The 16,711-nt window shown below is 36.4% G+C and overlaps 1 protein-coding gene across 1 annotated transcript in view; it reads right to left on the reverse strand.

Annotated features, from left to right (window-relative positions):
* Positions 1 to 1,916: 1,916 nt before the first annotated feature.
* The window catches only part of LOC113226075 (PR domain zinc finger protein 5-like), a 30,349-nt gene continuing 15,554 nt past the window's right edge, over positions 1,917 to 16,711 (reverse strand). The window contains exons 3-4 of the mRNA XM_026458593.1: positions 16,487 to 16,603; positions 1,917 to 4,460 (exon numbers count right to left, since the gene is read on the reverse strand). Coding sequence (XP_026314378.1) covers positions 3,217 to 4,460; positions 16,487 to 16,603 — 1,361 coding nt within the window. The 3' untranslated portion in view covers positions 1,917 to 3,216. The remainder of the gene's footprint in view (positions 4,461 to 16,486; positions 16,604 to 16,711) is intronic.

Consider the following 16,711-nt stretch of genomic DNA (forward strand, 5'->3'; position numbering starts at 1 on the left):
TGTGACCATTTATAGAAGTTAGACATTCAATCGGACAAAATGGCCCCCAAAATGATTGTTTGGTCTGGATAATATTTCTTAATATTTGTCGTGTTGTTTGAATGCGTTATTTCGTTAAAAACCTAAAAAAACTCAAGAGGCTCGTGAGCATATTGAATCGGTTAGATACTTAGTGGAACAAAAAGACCTTTATGTTCATTTTGTCTCAATGGAAGGTTAAAATCTACTTATAATATATTAAAAACAATGGCACTAGTAGAATTATGTGCGTCATCAGAGTTTACTACGTAAGACCACAAGCCGGGCTATGCGCTTCCAGTATAGACAGATTTTGTTAATCTCGTTTTGCCATGGTTGTGCAAAGTTGCATAAATGTTTGCACAACCCAAAGAAACAATCATTTAATTTCAGACAGAGATGATATTCACTGAAACGTAATACTGAGTATTGTCTGTTCCAACCTGACTACGGTAAGCCACTATGAGAGTAGTGATTGCTTCGGTCTTAAATTGTTGGATGGCCTTCGAATTCATCATCTAAAGGTAAAGGTACATACTTAAATAAAACTCAAAATAGATTCAAATATATTCAACTTTATTGTACACACAAACTATTCACCACATTGACAAATAAACCAAGGGAATGACATTTTAATGGTATAATGGTCAACAAACGTTGCAAGGCAACCTCTACTTAAGATAACAGCTTTTTATTCGTATGGAGACTATCTAATGAAAATATTAAAATGAAAAACAGATATATCACAATCGAGGACAAACTGCTTGATGACTTAAAAGCTTCTGGTTTATCCCTTTCACGTCGAGCATTACGCACTTTGTTTTGCTTTCATTTCTGTCACAAGCAAACTGTTTATTACCTCGTATCAAACGTCCTAACCAAAACTAAGGGACAACCTTCAAGGTCTTCAAACTTCGGCCGCAATACGTTCATAGTCAAGGTTCACCAGAGCGTCTGTCCACCTTATTGGTCGTCTGCCGGTGGTCACCACTCGAGAACTTTATGATCGGCACTTGACCTACTTAGCAATTCTGGGCTATTTTGGTTAGTCTGGTTCTTTTGCGGATACTCATATCCGATTCGATCTCGCAGAGAAACTCTGAGCATAACCTTCTCCACCTCTACGCTACAGTACGTGGTAGTCAATAAACTCAATTGGTTTACAAATGCTGCAGATATTGAAGTTAATATATGATCAACTCGAGAATTGCTTTCTCTATTATAAATTCTCGATGTTACTAGTTAACTGCCTCCTGCCTAGTCACTTCTCCATAAATTAATAAGTTCGAAGCAGTGGAAAACAGAAACGAGGTAAGTTCTGCTCGAAGTGAAAATTAAGTGTTTTACAGTGACTGGTACTGTTACTTTTAATGAATAGTCGCAGATATCAAATATTGAACTACACGCGCAATCACACAAGGTCTAAGTTCAAAATTATAAGATCAAAGTACGATCTGCCGCCGATCAGGACAAAATAGTATCTAAAAAATATGTAAGTCTGAACGCGGGCAGCAGGACAAATCGTTATTATGTTATAACTACAATTTGAACATCCTAATGTCTAGAATATTTTCTATTTAGCATAATTCATTTTCAGATCTTAAGATTTGTTATTGCTCGTAACCCATGATTTATTGGAGTTTTAGTCGAAAGCTGTCGATTGCTTAGGTTTTCGCGATTATTACACACTGAAAATGAAAGTATATCTTCAATCACATACATCTGTTTATTCAAACAACAGGATTTGAAAAGAGCCCGAAATGTTGGTTTGTGAAATTTAAGATCAAAACTGAACAATATACCTATTTCTATTACCCCATAGCTAGTTCCCAAAGTTAACTAATTGTTTCCTCCATTATTGCATATTGAAACAAGTCTTATTATGTTTTAAACGAAAACAACAAACTATTTGCAATTATTATTATTGAATAAAAATATTTTTTATATAAACAATCCACTAGTTTGTTATTGTTATTAACGCAAAGATCGCAAAAACGCAAAGACAAATTCCTTCGATACGACTGGACTCAAACCAGCGTCTGTAGCCAAGTTTAGGCAACAGACAATGCAATAACCAGGGAAATAGCTATTAAAACCCAGTACGACTTGCGAAATTCATTCACAGACCGGGAAAGATTTCTCATTTTTAAACTCTATGCTTGGTCTAAAATAATCTATGCTTAATTTTTTATTCTTCGTTTTTATATGAGGTAGACACATATTGCTAAATGTTATCACTTCATCTCAATTTATCTCTTTATCCCTAAAGCGATCAATATTTTTTACTTGACTTGAGATTCTTTCAAATCGAAGTAAATTGAATTCTAGAATTCGTTACCGATTTTTATGATAATAATTTTCAACTGCGACAAGACGTCAACTTTTGTTATTCAAGAGGGATACTACTTTAACACACACACTCAAAGAGGATTACTTATTGATCTTGTTTCGTTCAAATTTGGGCTTTACAGATCTGTCTATTGAAATTAGGTTATTCAATAAAACTAACTTTCTTACGTAAATATAAAAAAAATATATAATGTGAACCAAAACGTTATAAATTATTCGTCTTTTGCTCGTTTAATGATCCGTTTTAGTTTGGACTCTACGCCAGAAAGCATCTTTTGTTCACCAGATACATGATTTAAAAGGTACCCAAAGGCGCCAAAGATGATAATAATAATAGTTTATTTTCTCCCACAAATATCGATTAAAAACTAATTTACAGCAGGATAGGACGACAGCCATGTAGCCCGGGTGCAATAAATACCTCGGCGCCCTCAATTAGGCACGCGATCGAAATTAAATACTTTGTTATATTTTCCTTAGATCGGAAGTTCAGATGCAATGGTGCAATTATAAAATGATGTTGGAAAACAATAGCCCGTTTATGTAGCTTACGTTGCTCGGCGTCCCCTTTAGAACCTGAGCCGTGTGCGCCGCACACCCTGCACTATAGGTAAAGTCGGCTCTGGGAACCAAGGTAAAAGAAGTAGCTGTTGATTTAAAAAAAAATTATGTTCTCATACTATAGACGTAAGTGACAGATTTAATTGACATCTACAGATAGGCATGAGCCTTTCAAATAGAATGCCATACTTTGTCCGAGTCGTTAGTCAATACGACAGTTACTGTGACAGATTCGACTGACTGTGTCTGCCAGTTTTAATCCTAATTGTGTCTACCAGCCTGTTATTTCTATGAAAAGCCGTGAAGACTATGTCGATTCTTTGTCTCCTGTTCCTGCTTTTTCTTTTTCTTACTTTCTTCCGCGATCTCTTTCAAGGTCATCGATCTATTATCGACCAAATGCTTAACATCGTCGAATTCTTTGAAAATATCAAGGTCATCTTGGTGTAAACGTAAATGACTCTTCAGGCTGCATTTCTGCATGAAAGATTTGTTGCAAACTTCACATTGGAACCGTTTGTCGGTCTCGTGCAGTTTCAAATGTTCTTTCAAAGTTCGCAATCGCGTAAATGTGCGCCCACAAACGTCACACGAACACACTTCACCTCCGTTGTGTCTCGTCAAATGATCAGCTAGACCTCTTTTTGAAAAGAATTTCGCGTTACATTTATCGCACAAATAATTCTTCTGCTGTAAGTGATGATGTTTAATATGACGATTCAGCTCAAATTTCTTCTTATACGTCTTATTACACGCATTACAGGGGTATACAATGGGTGCTTCGTTGTGTACTTTTACCATGTGTTCAGAACGGTCGTAGTAGCTGACGAAAATTTCTGGACAATGTGGACATTTGTTCCTCAACCATCCACCAGTATGCACGCCCTTTTCGTGATTGCGTTTCTTAGTCAACGACGTATAAGCTTTATCACAATAATCACAAGGAAAGTTCCCCTGATAATGGGTCTTTCCATGTTTTCTTAACGCTGCGATAGTGATGTAGCCAGCACCACATTTCTTGCAACAATAATTCCTATAGTGACTGCTCATATGATGATAAAGATTCTTAAAAGATATGTGTACTACAGAACATATTACACAAGTAAAATTGTGCCCATCTTCTAATCGGAAAGGTAAGATAATATCTTTTATGTTTTTGTAAATAGTTTTGTGATGAACTGAAACTAAATGGTCTTTCAAGTCGTTCAGGTCTTTCATGTCAGCTTCGCACACCGTACAGCAGAGATTAGTGATATCTAATTTGATAGGGTTGTAGCTAAGTTTGTAATCGATCATAGTGTTGATTTTGTCTTTTTCCGTCTGTTGGGCAGTGTGCTGCCGTAGATCATCAATGGTAGGGAATGCTTTAGCACAGTAGAGGCAGGAGAAACCTCTCATTGTCTTATCCCGAAAAGGACTTGCGTTGGAAAACTGCAGGATAGCAGTTAGGTTGACTCTGTGCTCAACGCGTTCTGGAGTCGCGCTATCGTCACCTTTTCGTTTTTTTCTGCGCTTCGGTCCGGACCCCGTTCCTATAACAAGAAACGTATCTCAATTATCTTGCTTTACTTCTTCGTTATCCTAGTTCTTAGCTAAGTTTGGGCTGTTTCTGTAAAGCCAGTTGGCAATCAGTGTACGTTTTATCTTCTTTCTTGAAAACTAGACCTTATTCGCTTCATGAAATTGTAGGTATGTACGAAAGTTCGCAGCGCGTGCAGATGACAGAGGTTTGATATTTTAGTGACACTCGTAGTTAGTCACTTCTTATCCGTTAAATTTCAATGTGACATTCATAGTTTTTTAACAGAAATATTCGGAAACAATAAAAATTACGAGTTGGGGTTAATTCCGAAGTTTACCGTCTTCCATCAACGTGATTTTTGTTATTATGCAATAGGTAGATGGTCAATGACTGTCGCCCTAAACATACCGGAATTATTATCGATCTGTTTATAGAATTTTTTATAGGAAAAGTTAAGAGCTGAATATCGTATTCTGATGCGAGAATATAAGTTTATTTGCGCGGTGAGGATAAATGGAAAAAGGAGGATGAAAGACAAAAAAAAAAAGATTGAAACACTTCAATAATTTATTCAATTAAGTTTTTTACGCTTTGACATTAATGTGTATGGTGATGGTACAACGTACATGGTGTTAATGATACACTTAACAATATATATACAGTATCTATACATAGTTATCGGACAGATCTAGTATGGTGCTGGTATAAGAACCCTTAAATCAGTTTATTATGGTCAAATTTGATTTGCATTCTCGCCATATTTACAGAGGTCATTCTATATCCGAAACTGAACCCAAATCACTAATGCGGTAATCAAATTTGATCCAAAGGTCATTCATTGACTTGCACAGCACTTGCAAACATTTTGAACAATGACCTTAAATGCGCAGAAAGAAACGCATTTTAGATCTATTTGGTGGTGGGGTGCGGGTAGCGACGGCGGGAGAGTGTCGCGTATCGAGCGTCCCGATTGCTAGATCAATCGTCCTTGCTTCCCGTACTGCGTCTATGTCACGCTGCCATCCCGCATAGGTACATTCTATTCTAGTCTGTCACGAAATGCCACGTGGTTTGGTATGTAAACAAGAGTCAGTAGTGCAAAAAAAAAGAGTTGTAGTACAAGTGCGTGTCTATTCTTATGACATGATGTGAAACGTTTAGTTTACGCGAAGAATACGAGTGTCGAAGTTTCTGCTTTCAAAGTTGTGAAGTCTAATGTTGAAACGAAACTTACGTGCGAATCTCTGCATAGCTGGCCGGAGCCAGCCACCACTGTGGAGCTAGGTACCTCTAGCAATACTTTCATGTAACCTAACGTCGGTAAGTACCAAATCTAAGTTAGAAAAAAACTTTTTTCAGTCAATTTTTCTAATTAATGTCAATAGTAAATTGTAATACTTACTAGTATCATAATCAATCAATATAATCATAATTTATAAAATGGGTAAATAAGCGTCTAGAAAGATTACGTGTCGCTCGGTGAAGCGGGTAGCGGGGTCACTACCCATGCGTGGTATATATGAGTTGCGACAATTTTGCAAAACTTACAAAACTCACAGTACAGGGAATTCCCTAGTTTAAGACTAGGCAATTGGTATGGTTGTCTGGTACAAATTAATATTTTAATTATTAAAGAAAATTGACCCAAATATTACTTTCTTGTGAATGAAATGAAATGTAGAGAAAATATGTCGATAAGCATTTTTATTTACGAAACCAATTGTGTATCTTTGTCAAATATTAAGACATCACGTATTGAATTCCCCCTATAATGTAGCACATTTTATGCGGTCTCATTGAACTTCAGAATATATACTTTGTTCATGTTGGCATTGTCAACATTAGAATATGAACATTCGACGTTCGTTGTATCTCTTTTAACGTTTGTAATTCTTTTGCCATCGTTATCGACTTTCTCTGTTCCACTTTGACCGCAATTAACAATATTCTCATTAATATTAAATTTATGTACAATATTGTGAAGATCAACCGTCTTCAAATCATTCCATTTCGAGTTGCATTGCTTTTTACTTCGAAAGTCTTTTAATATGTCGTTCAAATTGTTGCCATTTCGAATTCTGTTAGCCAAAATTTGTTTTTCGCTTTTATCGAGTTTGCTGGCTACGACATCATGACCAAGATGAGTGCTGTAATATGTGACCTCATACTTGTCGTCCTTTTCCATATGCGCCAAGGTAATTCTAGATGGGCATGTTTTGTTGCTTTTTTTAACCTTGTTTAGAGATGAATGTTTGCAAAAGTAATATGTTTTCGTAAGCTTTTCATCGTTTTTAGTGCTAACAGACGAAGCTCTTTTGAAATATTTAATTGTCCCATCTTCAATTTGAGATTTCCAATCGAGGAAATCTGTAAACGATGTTGAAATTTTAGTTCAGTAATAGTCATAAAAATTGTTGTTTCTTATTAGCATAAGGAAATAATAAACGACAAGTCAATGACAGCGTCACAATTGTCTAACATGCCAAGATAAAAATTAGTACAATATGACATAAATGTTCAGATGAGTTTCAGTGACAGTAAAAAATCTTTGTAAAGTGAAGTTTCTTGACATAGGGTTGATTTATGGCAAATATACTAATATTTCTGAAAAGTTTTCGATAGGACATCGGACACTGAAAATTGACCGTATAAAAGCCTATTTATGAGTATTTAGTGTACACTTGTTTACCAAGTAAAATATGAAAATAAGGATTACTACATGTCAAATCAATCTTGATTGCCTCTGTGGCCGAACGGTTACCATGCCGGACTGCCACGCAGAGGTCCCAGGTTAGATTCCCGAGCTGGGAGAAATATTAGTATGGTCTACATTTATTTCTCTCGTGAATTTGGGTGTAATTTGTGGTTGTCTATGTGTGTGTCCATGGCACCCGCGACACAGGGTTTCCTTAGTACCGGGCTATATTGAGTGTGTACGTTATTATTATTATTAATTCACAATGTTATTTTTGTGGACACATGTAATATACTAACTCGCATTAAAGGATAATTAGTAACACGAATACCAGAAAGGGACTTCCGACATTTTGAATAACGGTTGAAATGGAAACGTAATCTAACGTATTTTTAGCTTATTCTCAATTGAATCAATAAAAATATGATGGCTCGGATGAAAACAAGTTACATTATCGTATTAGACAGTACCTTGTTATGTCAATCACTTTTTCCTTTGTAAAGTAATATGTTCAGTAACTTCCATATTCTAAAGACTCCTATTAGGTCTAGGTGCAGATTTTAGTAAAAGCTTTAGAACGTTCCTTCATAAGAAAAACTCACCCGCAAAACAACCAAAAGTCAAATTTTCTGTTTCTAAATGAACACCATGCACTGCTCTTAAGTGTTCACTCAACTCCCAGTGTCTTACGTGCTTATCGAGTTGGCTTTCACATATAGGACAGTGTACATATCCTTTTTCTTTACGTTTGTCCCTTTCGCAGACATGAACTGATTGGTAAGAAACGAAAAAGATGCCAGACCGTTCCGAGATCTCAATTCGCGAAGGGCACACTTTCGCTCTCCCTGGGACACGGACTGATCCCAAGAACTTTTGAGGAAAGCAATGGTAGTAATATCCTGATGGTGAACTTCGTTTAAGAAAACATACGTTTTCTTCACTTTCTATGTCTCCCTTCCATTTTGTGAAGTCTGTGTGGAAGAATATTTGTTTTAGAAAATGGAAGAATTTCAGTTACATCACTAACATTCTTCATCTTTCATCTTTCTTTAATCTTTAAATTAATTAGATTGCCTCCTACTCGCACAGTTCTTAAGTGCATTGGCGTGATAAATATTTGTTCAAGTAGCAAATCAAGAGTCGTAAAGATTTAATAAGATTCCAGGTGAACAAAATTTCAGACAAACGCTTCTCTTGTGTAATAAATACGTTGATAATACTTTGAAAAAATCGAAATGATGCTGCTGCTCTATAGTCAATTCAAATTTGTAATTATATTTCATTCTTGAGTCAGTTAATTGCAATAAAACAAACTTACCTTCTAAACAATGAAAGGTGAAATTTTTAAACTCAATCTTGACACCGTGGCAGTTAATCAAATGCTCATCAAGTGTCTGATGGTTCTTCAACGTAGTTTCGCACAATGGACAGTTGTATTTAAGTATTTTATATTCCGACCAGTGATTTACACGCATGTGCTCGTACATATCTGTTCTCGATAGGAATTTTATGTCACACTTTAAGCAGATTTTGGTGTCCGTGTTGGGGCATCCTTAAAGGTGAGCATAGATCAGTCAGCGACATACGCCATAGTCTATGAGGACTATCATTTTAATCGTCACTAGAGAGCCAAGTAACGCAACTGACCGAAAATTCCAAATAGTCGTCGGTAAATGGTCAACTTACGACGCTTTGACAGCGGATATATCCAGTCATTTGTCGCTATTTTGAATTTATAAACAATTCTTTCGGCTTCTGGTGACAATTGTAATGGTAGGCAACATGTGGACAAAATCTTGAAAAACTTTACAGTATCTGGCTGGCAAGTGATGAAAGCCATAAAAAAAGTTGGATGAAAATATTTAGATCGATAAGCAATTGCATAAAGCGACGACTTCCAAGTGTTCACCTTTAGCAAGATGTTTGGCCAAATATTGGTCGTTGAAAAAGATATTCCCGCAATCCTCGCAAAGCTTCTTTCGGGTGGTCACTACGTCTATGCTATGCTTGGTCCGTAGATGCCGTCGCAGGTTGTATGTGGACACTGTTTTGTATGGACACTTTTGACAGCTTAGTTCGTTCTCTGCAACGACAGTTGCAAGGTCAGTCGGGTTGTCATAAAAAGCTTACGATATTCCAGGTTTAAACGGTTCATTCTCTTTTAAAGTATGGATACGGTCATGTTGAATTTGTATAATGCCATAATTGTCTAGACTGGTATGGGTAAAATTAAGGGCAACATCTTTTGGATTTTTGGTCCAAAGAGTTGCACAGATACATCGTCAAAAACTCGATTGCGGACACAATAAAACGAACCGACACAGCCTCGGATCTAATTTCGTTCATCTGATTCACGAAACAAAAACCCAGATTACGTCTGATTGGTTTTTAGTGTGGGCAATGAGGAAAAGGTTACAGATGCTGCAGACAATACAAGTGTGAGAGGCGTCTCTCGGTAAAATAGTTTCAAATAGTCAAAAAAGTGGTTAAGTGTCAATATCAGTTGCAAAGGCAACGGTTAATATAAAAGTATATCTAACGATGACAAGATTTTGACAATAAAAAGCATGCGATAGATACATTTTAGTTATGGTATTGCAAAATTATAGAGTGCAAAACATACAGTATAGTATAGGTATAGTAAAAAACCAAGCTAATTTGTAGAAATCATATGATGTGGGGTGCACAAACGGTGCCTCCATGCACGACGTACTATTCTTTTCACGGGCAACAATCGACGAGCACTTTAATCCGATTGACAATCCTTTCCACCACGATGGCAAACATTTTAGTGCATGTCATCGATACGATAAGAAGATATGACGTCGTATGGAAGTTGTACATGCGAGCCTTTCAGTTAATGTTGAACTTGATAACGGAAATCTATTCTTACCTAAAGATCAAACTTAAAACATACAGTGTGACCAATTACCGGGCTGTGAGTAGAAAAATTGTATGCGGACGTTACAAGATAAGCGCTGTATAATTTATTGCTATTAAATTCTATAATCCAGACCGGTAATGGTACTCGAGATTTGATACTACATTGTATAATAGCTGATCCACGTCGAGATTCAGAGGTTTTTGAAATTTTGTCATATTTCCATAATGGTGTCCACCAAGGCTTTAATACTGAGTCCAACTTTCTATTTTATGGATGCAATCTCAACATAATTATGTGATGGAAATTGAATATAATCTAATTACTTCTCTGCGTTTCTCTGCAACTAGCGCTGACTAGCAATCAGGTTGGAATTTTAGGTACGACATAACATTTAACTCAACTCAACATTGGGCAGTATTAAGGTAAAGGTGTCGTTGTGAGTCTGATCTATTTGTCGATCAATTTCTGCACTGAATTAGGAAATTACAATAAAAGTTAATTGAAAGATATTTTCTTTCTGGGACAGATTCAGATAAGAGAGTATAATAAGTTTGATGACAGTGATCTTTTACATGCATTTGATAAACCTGTTCTAATAACAAAGATATTAATTTTGTTTAGTGAAAAAACTCCATTAGTTTGCTATTATTATAGATACAAAGACCATGCTGAAAAATTCCTTCGATCCGACTGAAATCGAACCAGCGACTGTCGCTTCAATGTTGCTGTCGCTTTGCCAACAATACCATATATAATTTTCACAGACATTAATGGTGAAAAGATTTAAAGGTTGAACGGTCAGAAAGCATCCAAGAGAAATACACCGTCTAGCATTGTCGAAACAGCAGTGAGTGTAGGCTAATAGGCTCCCCAAATCGAGACCGCATGTGTGTCTAAGGAATGTGTGAATTTAGATCCACAGTTAGGTGAGCTAAGGTCTATTGTCATGTTTCAAGTCAAGTAGATTTCAGACGTAATAGCTTGGTGTACAAATGCTTAATACAATTTTGCAATACCATTTTGTTTACATCTAAAAATATGAATTAGAAAAATAATTGGTAGACAATGGAAAAGCTTACTTACTACTTACACATTCAAATTAATGTTACAAATGCCAAAGTAACAGATCTGAAGCCGCTGAACCAATTTTCATGAATTTTGGTATAGAGATAGTTCGGACTTAGGAGAAGGACATAGGCTACTTTTTATCACAAAAATAAATCTTAAAGAGGGTGAAATAGGGGATTAAAGTTTGACCGCGAAATCAACAAAACTATGAAAAGTGTACATAGAATTAATTTTAAAATATAAAATTATTTATAACAAACACTGAACTTGAGTTATGCATTTTAGTGTTATTAACATCCTTTGACACTTATTATACAGCAGCTTTTCCAATGCCTATCAAAGTGGTTATATGGAGTGTGTTCATGCGAATATGATGAGCTTAACTGTGACTATACAATAGTTTTAACTTCGCTAACTCTGATAGTTATATTACAGGGAATCCCTAGTTGAAAATCAGCTGATTACCACGTTGCTGTTTACACCAGTTTCTAAAGAAATCACAATAAGTAATCGCATTATGTTCAATTTATATTGCGGCAGAACGGAATGGAAGCGAATTTTTGTAACGATATTGTACATAGCATAATGAACTTTGTGGTCAATTGTGCAACTTACAAACTAAATACGAGGCAAAATCTTCCGGAGACGTGATTTTTGCATTCCGTTCCGCCGCAATATAAATTGAGCTTAAAGCTGACCTGAAAAGCTTCTTGTCCATGTAGTGAGTCGGTTCGAGCGGTAGCGATCAGAGACAAAGCGCCCGGGTATTAGTCCGTCGCTTTGTTAACGCCGGTTTTAAATCGGGTTAAAACCCAGTAATGCCCGAAATCGAAGGCAAAAACTATGTGTACAACTAAACATTTCTTGTAAATCGAGTTTTGTTTAAATGTAACGGTATTATTACAAAATGTTTTATTGTTTTCTCATTTGGACGATTCGATTTGTTCTTTTTATTGAATGGGTATCATTGGAAATCGCATTGAAATTAATCGTTAGACTGCGGTCTTGAATCGATCTTCATAATAATGGAATCGTAACGTGCATCCTTAGGTTCCAATCCATAGGTTTGTAAGGCGAGTATTGTGTGAAGACGCCTATTTTTCGTCTAAAAAAGATTGTTTACATTGCAATAACTATGGAATTATACCAAATTTCATACTGGCCGTTTCGTTTCAAGAATAAACTGACGTGATTCGAAAAAAAGTAAGACTTTTTGTAAACAAAGAAAATAGATTAAAAAATATAACATGACATGAGTATTGGACATATTTGGACGAATTTCTATGTAATATGGAAAAGAGATGCAAGTTTTATTTCGTTAGTATTTTCTTAAATATATTTTGTTAATTATCTTAACTTCTTCAGTGTTACATCTGGCCAATACTTCCTACAAGACAATAAAAGAGCATCTCAGCATGTAAAATGTGGGCCCACAGAAGAATGTTGCACTTCTCATGGACTCAAAAAGTCACCAATGACGAAGTTCTGCGACTAGTTGGACAGAAGCGTACACTTTTGCAAAAAGTTGCATATCTGGGCCATGTACTTAGGCATGACAGGTACGAGCTTCTGCAACTGATAATGATGGGAAAAGTCGCTGGTAAAAGGAAACCTGGTTATAGGAATGAATCGTGGCTGAGGAACATACGAGTGTGGACTGGGATAGCGAGTGCCGCCCAACGCCAGAAATAAAGATAAATATGCTGAGCTGACTGCCAACCATCACTAGTTGCACCTTAACAAGAAAAATAAAAAAATCTTTCTATTTCGTCATATTAATATTGTTAGCTCTACTAGCTCGTTGTGAAAGAGTTCGTCTAGGGAAGTGCTGCCACCTTATCTATTTATGCCGCCAAGCAGTAATGTTAGCATTACTGTGTTGCGCTTTTGAAGGGTAAGGGTGCTGGTGAAATTACAGGCACATGGGACTTGTCAACTTACGTCTCAAGGTGACAGGGCGCAGTGACAGTGCCCCTCAGATCTTTGCGATTCAAAGCTCTGAGTGGCACTGCAACTGTTATGGACAGGAGTGTAGCTTACCATTATGTGCACGACTTGTTCGTCCCGTCACTTAATATTAAAAAAATTTTTTTTTTAATCAAATCAATGCTAGTCGTATATCTGGTGGAAAGCGACACGCCTATCAATAACAGTTGCAGTGTCATGCAATTCCACTGCACTCATCACTCTGAGGCACTAAGTTGACAAGTCCCAAGTGCCTGTAGTTTCACCAGATCCCTTATCCCTTTAAACTTGGAATTCAGTAATGCTCGCACTACTCCTTTGCGGCAGAAATAGGTATGATTTGCAGTATTTGCATGGACGAATTCTTTCAAAAGTAGCTCTGCTGCTACTAAAGTTATGGAGGGTGCTTTCTAATAAATTCTCACTAATAATAATCTCAGTATAGAGTACCAAAAGAACCGACCTCAAAAATTCGTGGAATTACATCTATTTGCTAAGTTTTATTGTAATCGGTTACCGGACAGTGCGCGAAACTGGGTTCGTCCCCTAGTTTGCAAATCTTCTTGCTTCATATTTCAATGGGACCAATACTGAGGTACCCTCTTTCCAACAAAAAAAAGAATCATCGTAATCGTAAATCGGTTCACCAATGCCGTATCGCGTGACATACATACAAAAATGTCGAATTGAGAACCTCCTCCTTTTTTTGAATTCGGTTTAAAAACCGATTAAACAACTGACAATTGTATAAACCGGAGGAAAATGTTAACTGATTGTATAGCCACAATAATAAGTTTGTTCGTAAATGGAATAAGATATAAAATGTGTTGCACATATGCATTTAAAAGTCGTTATTTAATACCCGACACCCTTCAAGGCCATGGTCAGTATGAAAAACCTAAACTGAAATTTCCATGTTTGGTCATTAAGATCTATCAATAAGATTCAATAAGAGTCAATAAGATTTATCATCTATAAAAACTCGAATTCAAAACTACGTGTTGTTTAACTTACATTTAAATATACAGAGCAAGTTACAGGCCTACCGCTTAACTGAGTCGGTTCCTGAGGTAGCTGCGCGGTGCAGGAGGGGTGACAGTTTACGTAACAGTGATGTCGCGCTGCACACGTAATAATTTCAACATGATTTTTTCTGACGATATTCAACAACAAGTCGATTGAAAAAATGGCTTTTCTTTTTATTTCAATTATCAATGAAATAGTTTTTTATTGCCGCTTACATAACAACAATTGACTAATTTGGTAGGCACTTTTTTCCATCAACTTGTTATTGAATATATACAGGGTGTCCCAAAAGTTATAATATTTTTTATGGAATGAGGAGTGGCAAGTATTGTACCATTTTGAAATCTTAATTATATGTGCCATCTTTTCAAATAACTTGCCCAGGGTAGTGTAGTACATTTATTTTAAATATGAAGTGTCAAAGCTAGCTGACATATTTTTTTTAAGCTACGACTCAATGAAACTTATTTTTTTTACTAAACTCATAACGTTTATTGTTTGATTTGTGACTGCAATAAATAGCATGGTTATTTATGATGACGTTAAAAAAAATCACTCCAAAATTTGAAATTTTGTGATGACAGTACCTAAACATGTGGTCTAGGGTATCGATTTTCAACATTTTCAAAAAAATGCCTATTATCACTTAACTAAGTGACATGGATTTTGTTTTTTACCAGAACTGATATAACCTGGCCTCTCGCCCAGTGACCGCTTGACGTTGAGTTTTGGGACACCCTGTATAGTCAGAAAAATCTTGTTGAAATTATCCCATGTGCAGCGCGACGTTGACTGTTGTAAACTGTCCTCCCCCATCGCGAAGCTACTTCAGGAATCGACTTAATTAAACGGTAGGCTTGTAACGAAAATACATAAAAAAAAAATAATAGTAGCTACTCTATATCCATCCAAGTCCGGTGCGTTCGATTTGCACTCAGTTGAAAAGGCCAACTGATGGAAACACGAAAATTGCCGAGATATCAAAAAAATTGTTGTACTGTGGAAGTCAGGCCGCATACACATCGAACTGTGGAAAAATATTACCGGCCATAATCCTTCCTTCCTTCGGATTTTTAGAGCGCGACAAAATGTCATACAGATAACACAGACGATGCACTAGACAGCCGAAATCAGACGATCGCCTTTATCTAAGGCTGCTAACAGATTGAAGGCATATTTGCAGTTAGTGCCGTAAACAGTCGATCTCGACTATACTCCGTCCAATCATTTATTTAACTGGAGCTATTTCATACATTGGAATAAAAAAAGTTGATTCCTTTTTCACGATTATTATGTTTACTAAAAATGCCCCCAAAGGGTGTCAGGTAATAAATCAGATCCCTATAGGGAATCACGAGACTTATTTACAAGGAATCGCATTAAGCCGATTAAAAAAAGCTTTATGTGAGCGGAAAAAAAACTTTTATTGCATGGCATCTAGTACATAACCAGAAATGGAGACGAAATGTCTTTTAATTCGTTTGAAAACTATTCTGCCACAACATTACGGTGACAACTGCGCTCCGATTGGCCAGCCCGAATTCGAAACAATTGACGGGTGTCGTCAGTTGTTACACTTCAATGCGACCAGTTTAACTTGAGCTTTGCCATTACGGACGAAAATTGAAAAATTACATATTTACATATTTAATTACCGATGAAATGTGGTGCCGTTTGTTTTGTAATTAGATGTTTTGCTGTTTCTCCATCACCACCGAATGGAACAATTGTTAGAGATATTATGTTTATTCCAATAAATACAGAATATTTTTGGAATATTCGGGGACGTACAAACAGGTCAGTGTTGGCGCTGTACTATTTCAGCTTTCTAATTTGTGATTTCGAGTGAGAGTTGATATTTAAAAGCGACATAAGGCCCATTTGCCTGATGAGTTGCCAGGGTGGGGACCCTTATTTCGTCTCCATTTCTGGTTACATATTCGATGTATTGCTTGAACATGAAGCTTTTTGTGACCGACTTAAGCCGTTTCTGCTGCAATAAGTGTGACACCCACCCATAAATTTAATAGACGATGATACCGATAAAATCACTCTATTAAAATCGAAGTATAGTATGGCCACAATATCTACTTTACTATGAAAGCGAAACGCGTCCTTTCTTAATAACGTAAAATACCTGCATATGCTTTTATTTACCTTCAACCGCATTGTCGACTGATACAGCTCAAAATGTATTAATTTTTTTTAATTTTTTTCTCTCACCAAAGTCTATATTCAGATGAGGGTGGTACACGCTTAGCTATCGATAATTCTTTATAATAAGCTATAAAATTTAACCATGGCCATACGTCATCGTCCAGGTTGTAGCATCACCTGAAAATCCCTAAATTCGCATAAACACACCCCATGACCACTAATAAAAAGACTAAGGACTTACGTTTTGTAGTCTCCCCGTCTTCTGTTTTGGGTTTTTTGGCACGCGATGTTGAGGCTTTGGCGGCGCGTTTTTTGGGCTTCGGATCCTCACTCTCTTGCTTGATCGGGACTTCGTATTCTGTAAAAAGTTTTATGTGATATTAAACACTTATGATTGGTCAGTTAATATTTTCCACTGGATTTCATGTCCTAATAAACGTTTGTGATTGATTGTGGAAGCCAATTT

This window comes from Hyposmocoma kahamanoa, unplaced genomic scaffold (assembly GCF_003589595.1).
Source record: "Hyposmocoma kahamanoa isolate Upper Pololo Valley unplaced genomic scaffold, ASM358959v1 181, whole genome shotgun sequence".
NCBI classification, from domain to species: Eukaryota; Metazoa; Arthropoda; class Insecta; order Lepidoptera; family Cosmopterigidae; genus Hyposmocoma; species Hyposmocoma kahamanoa.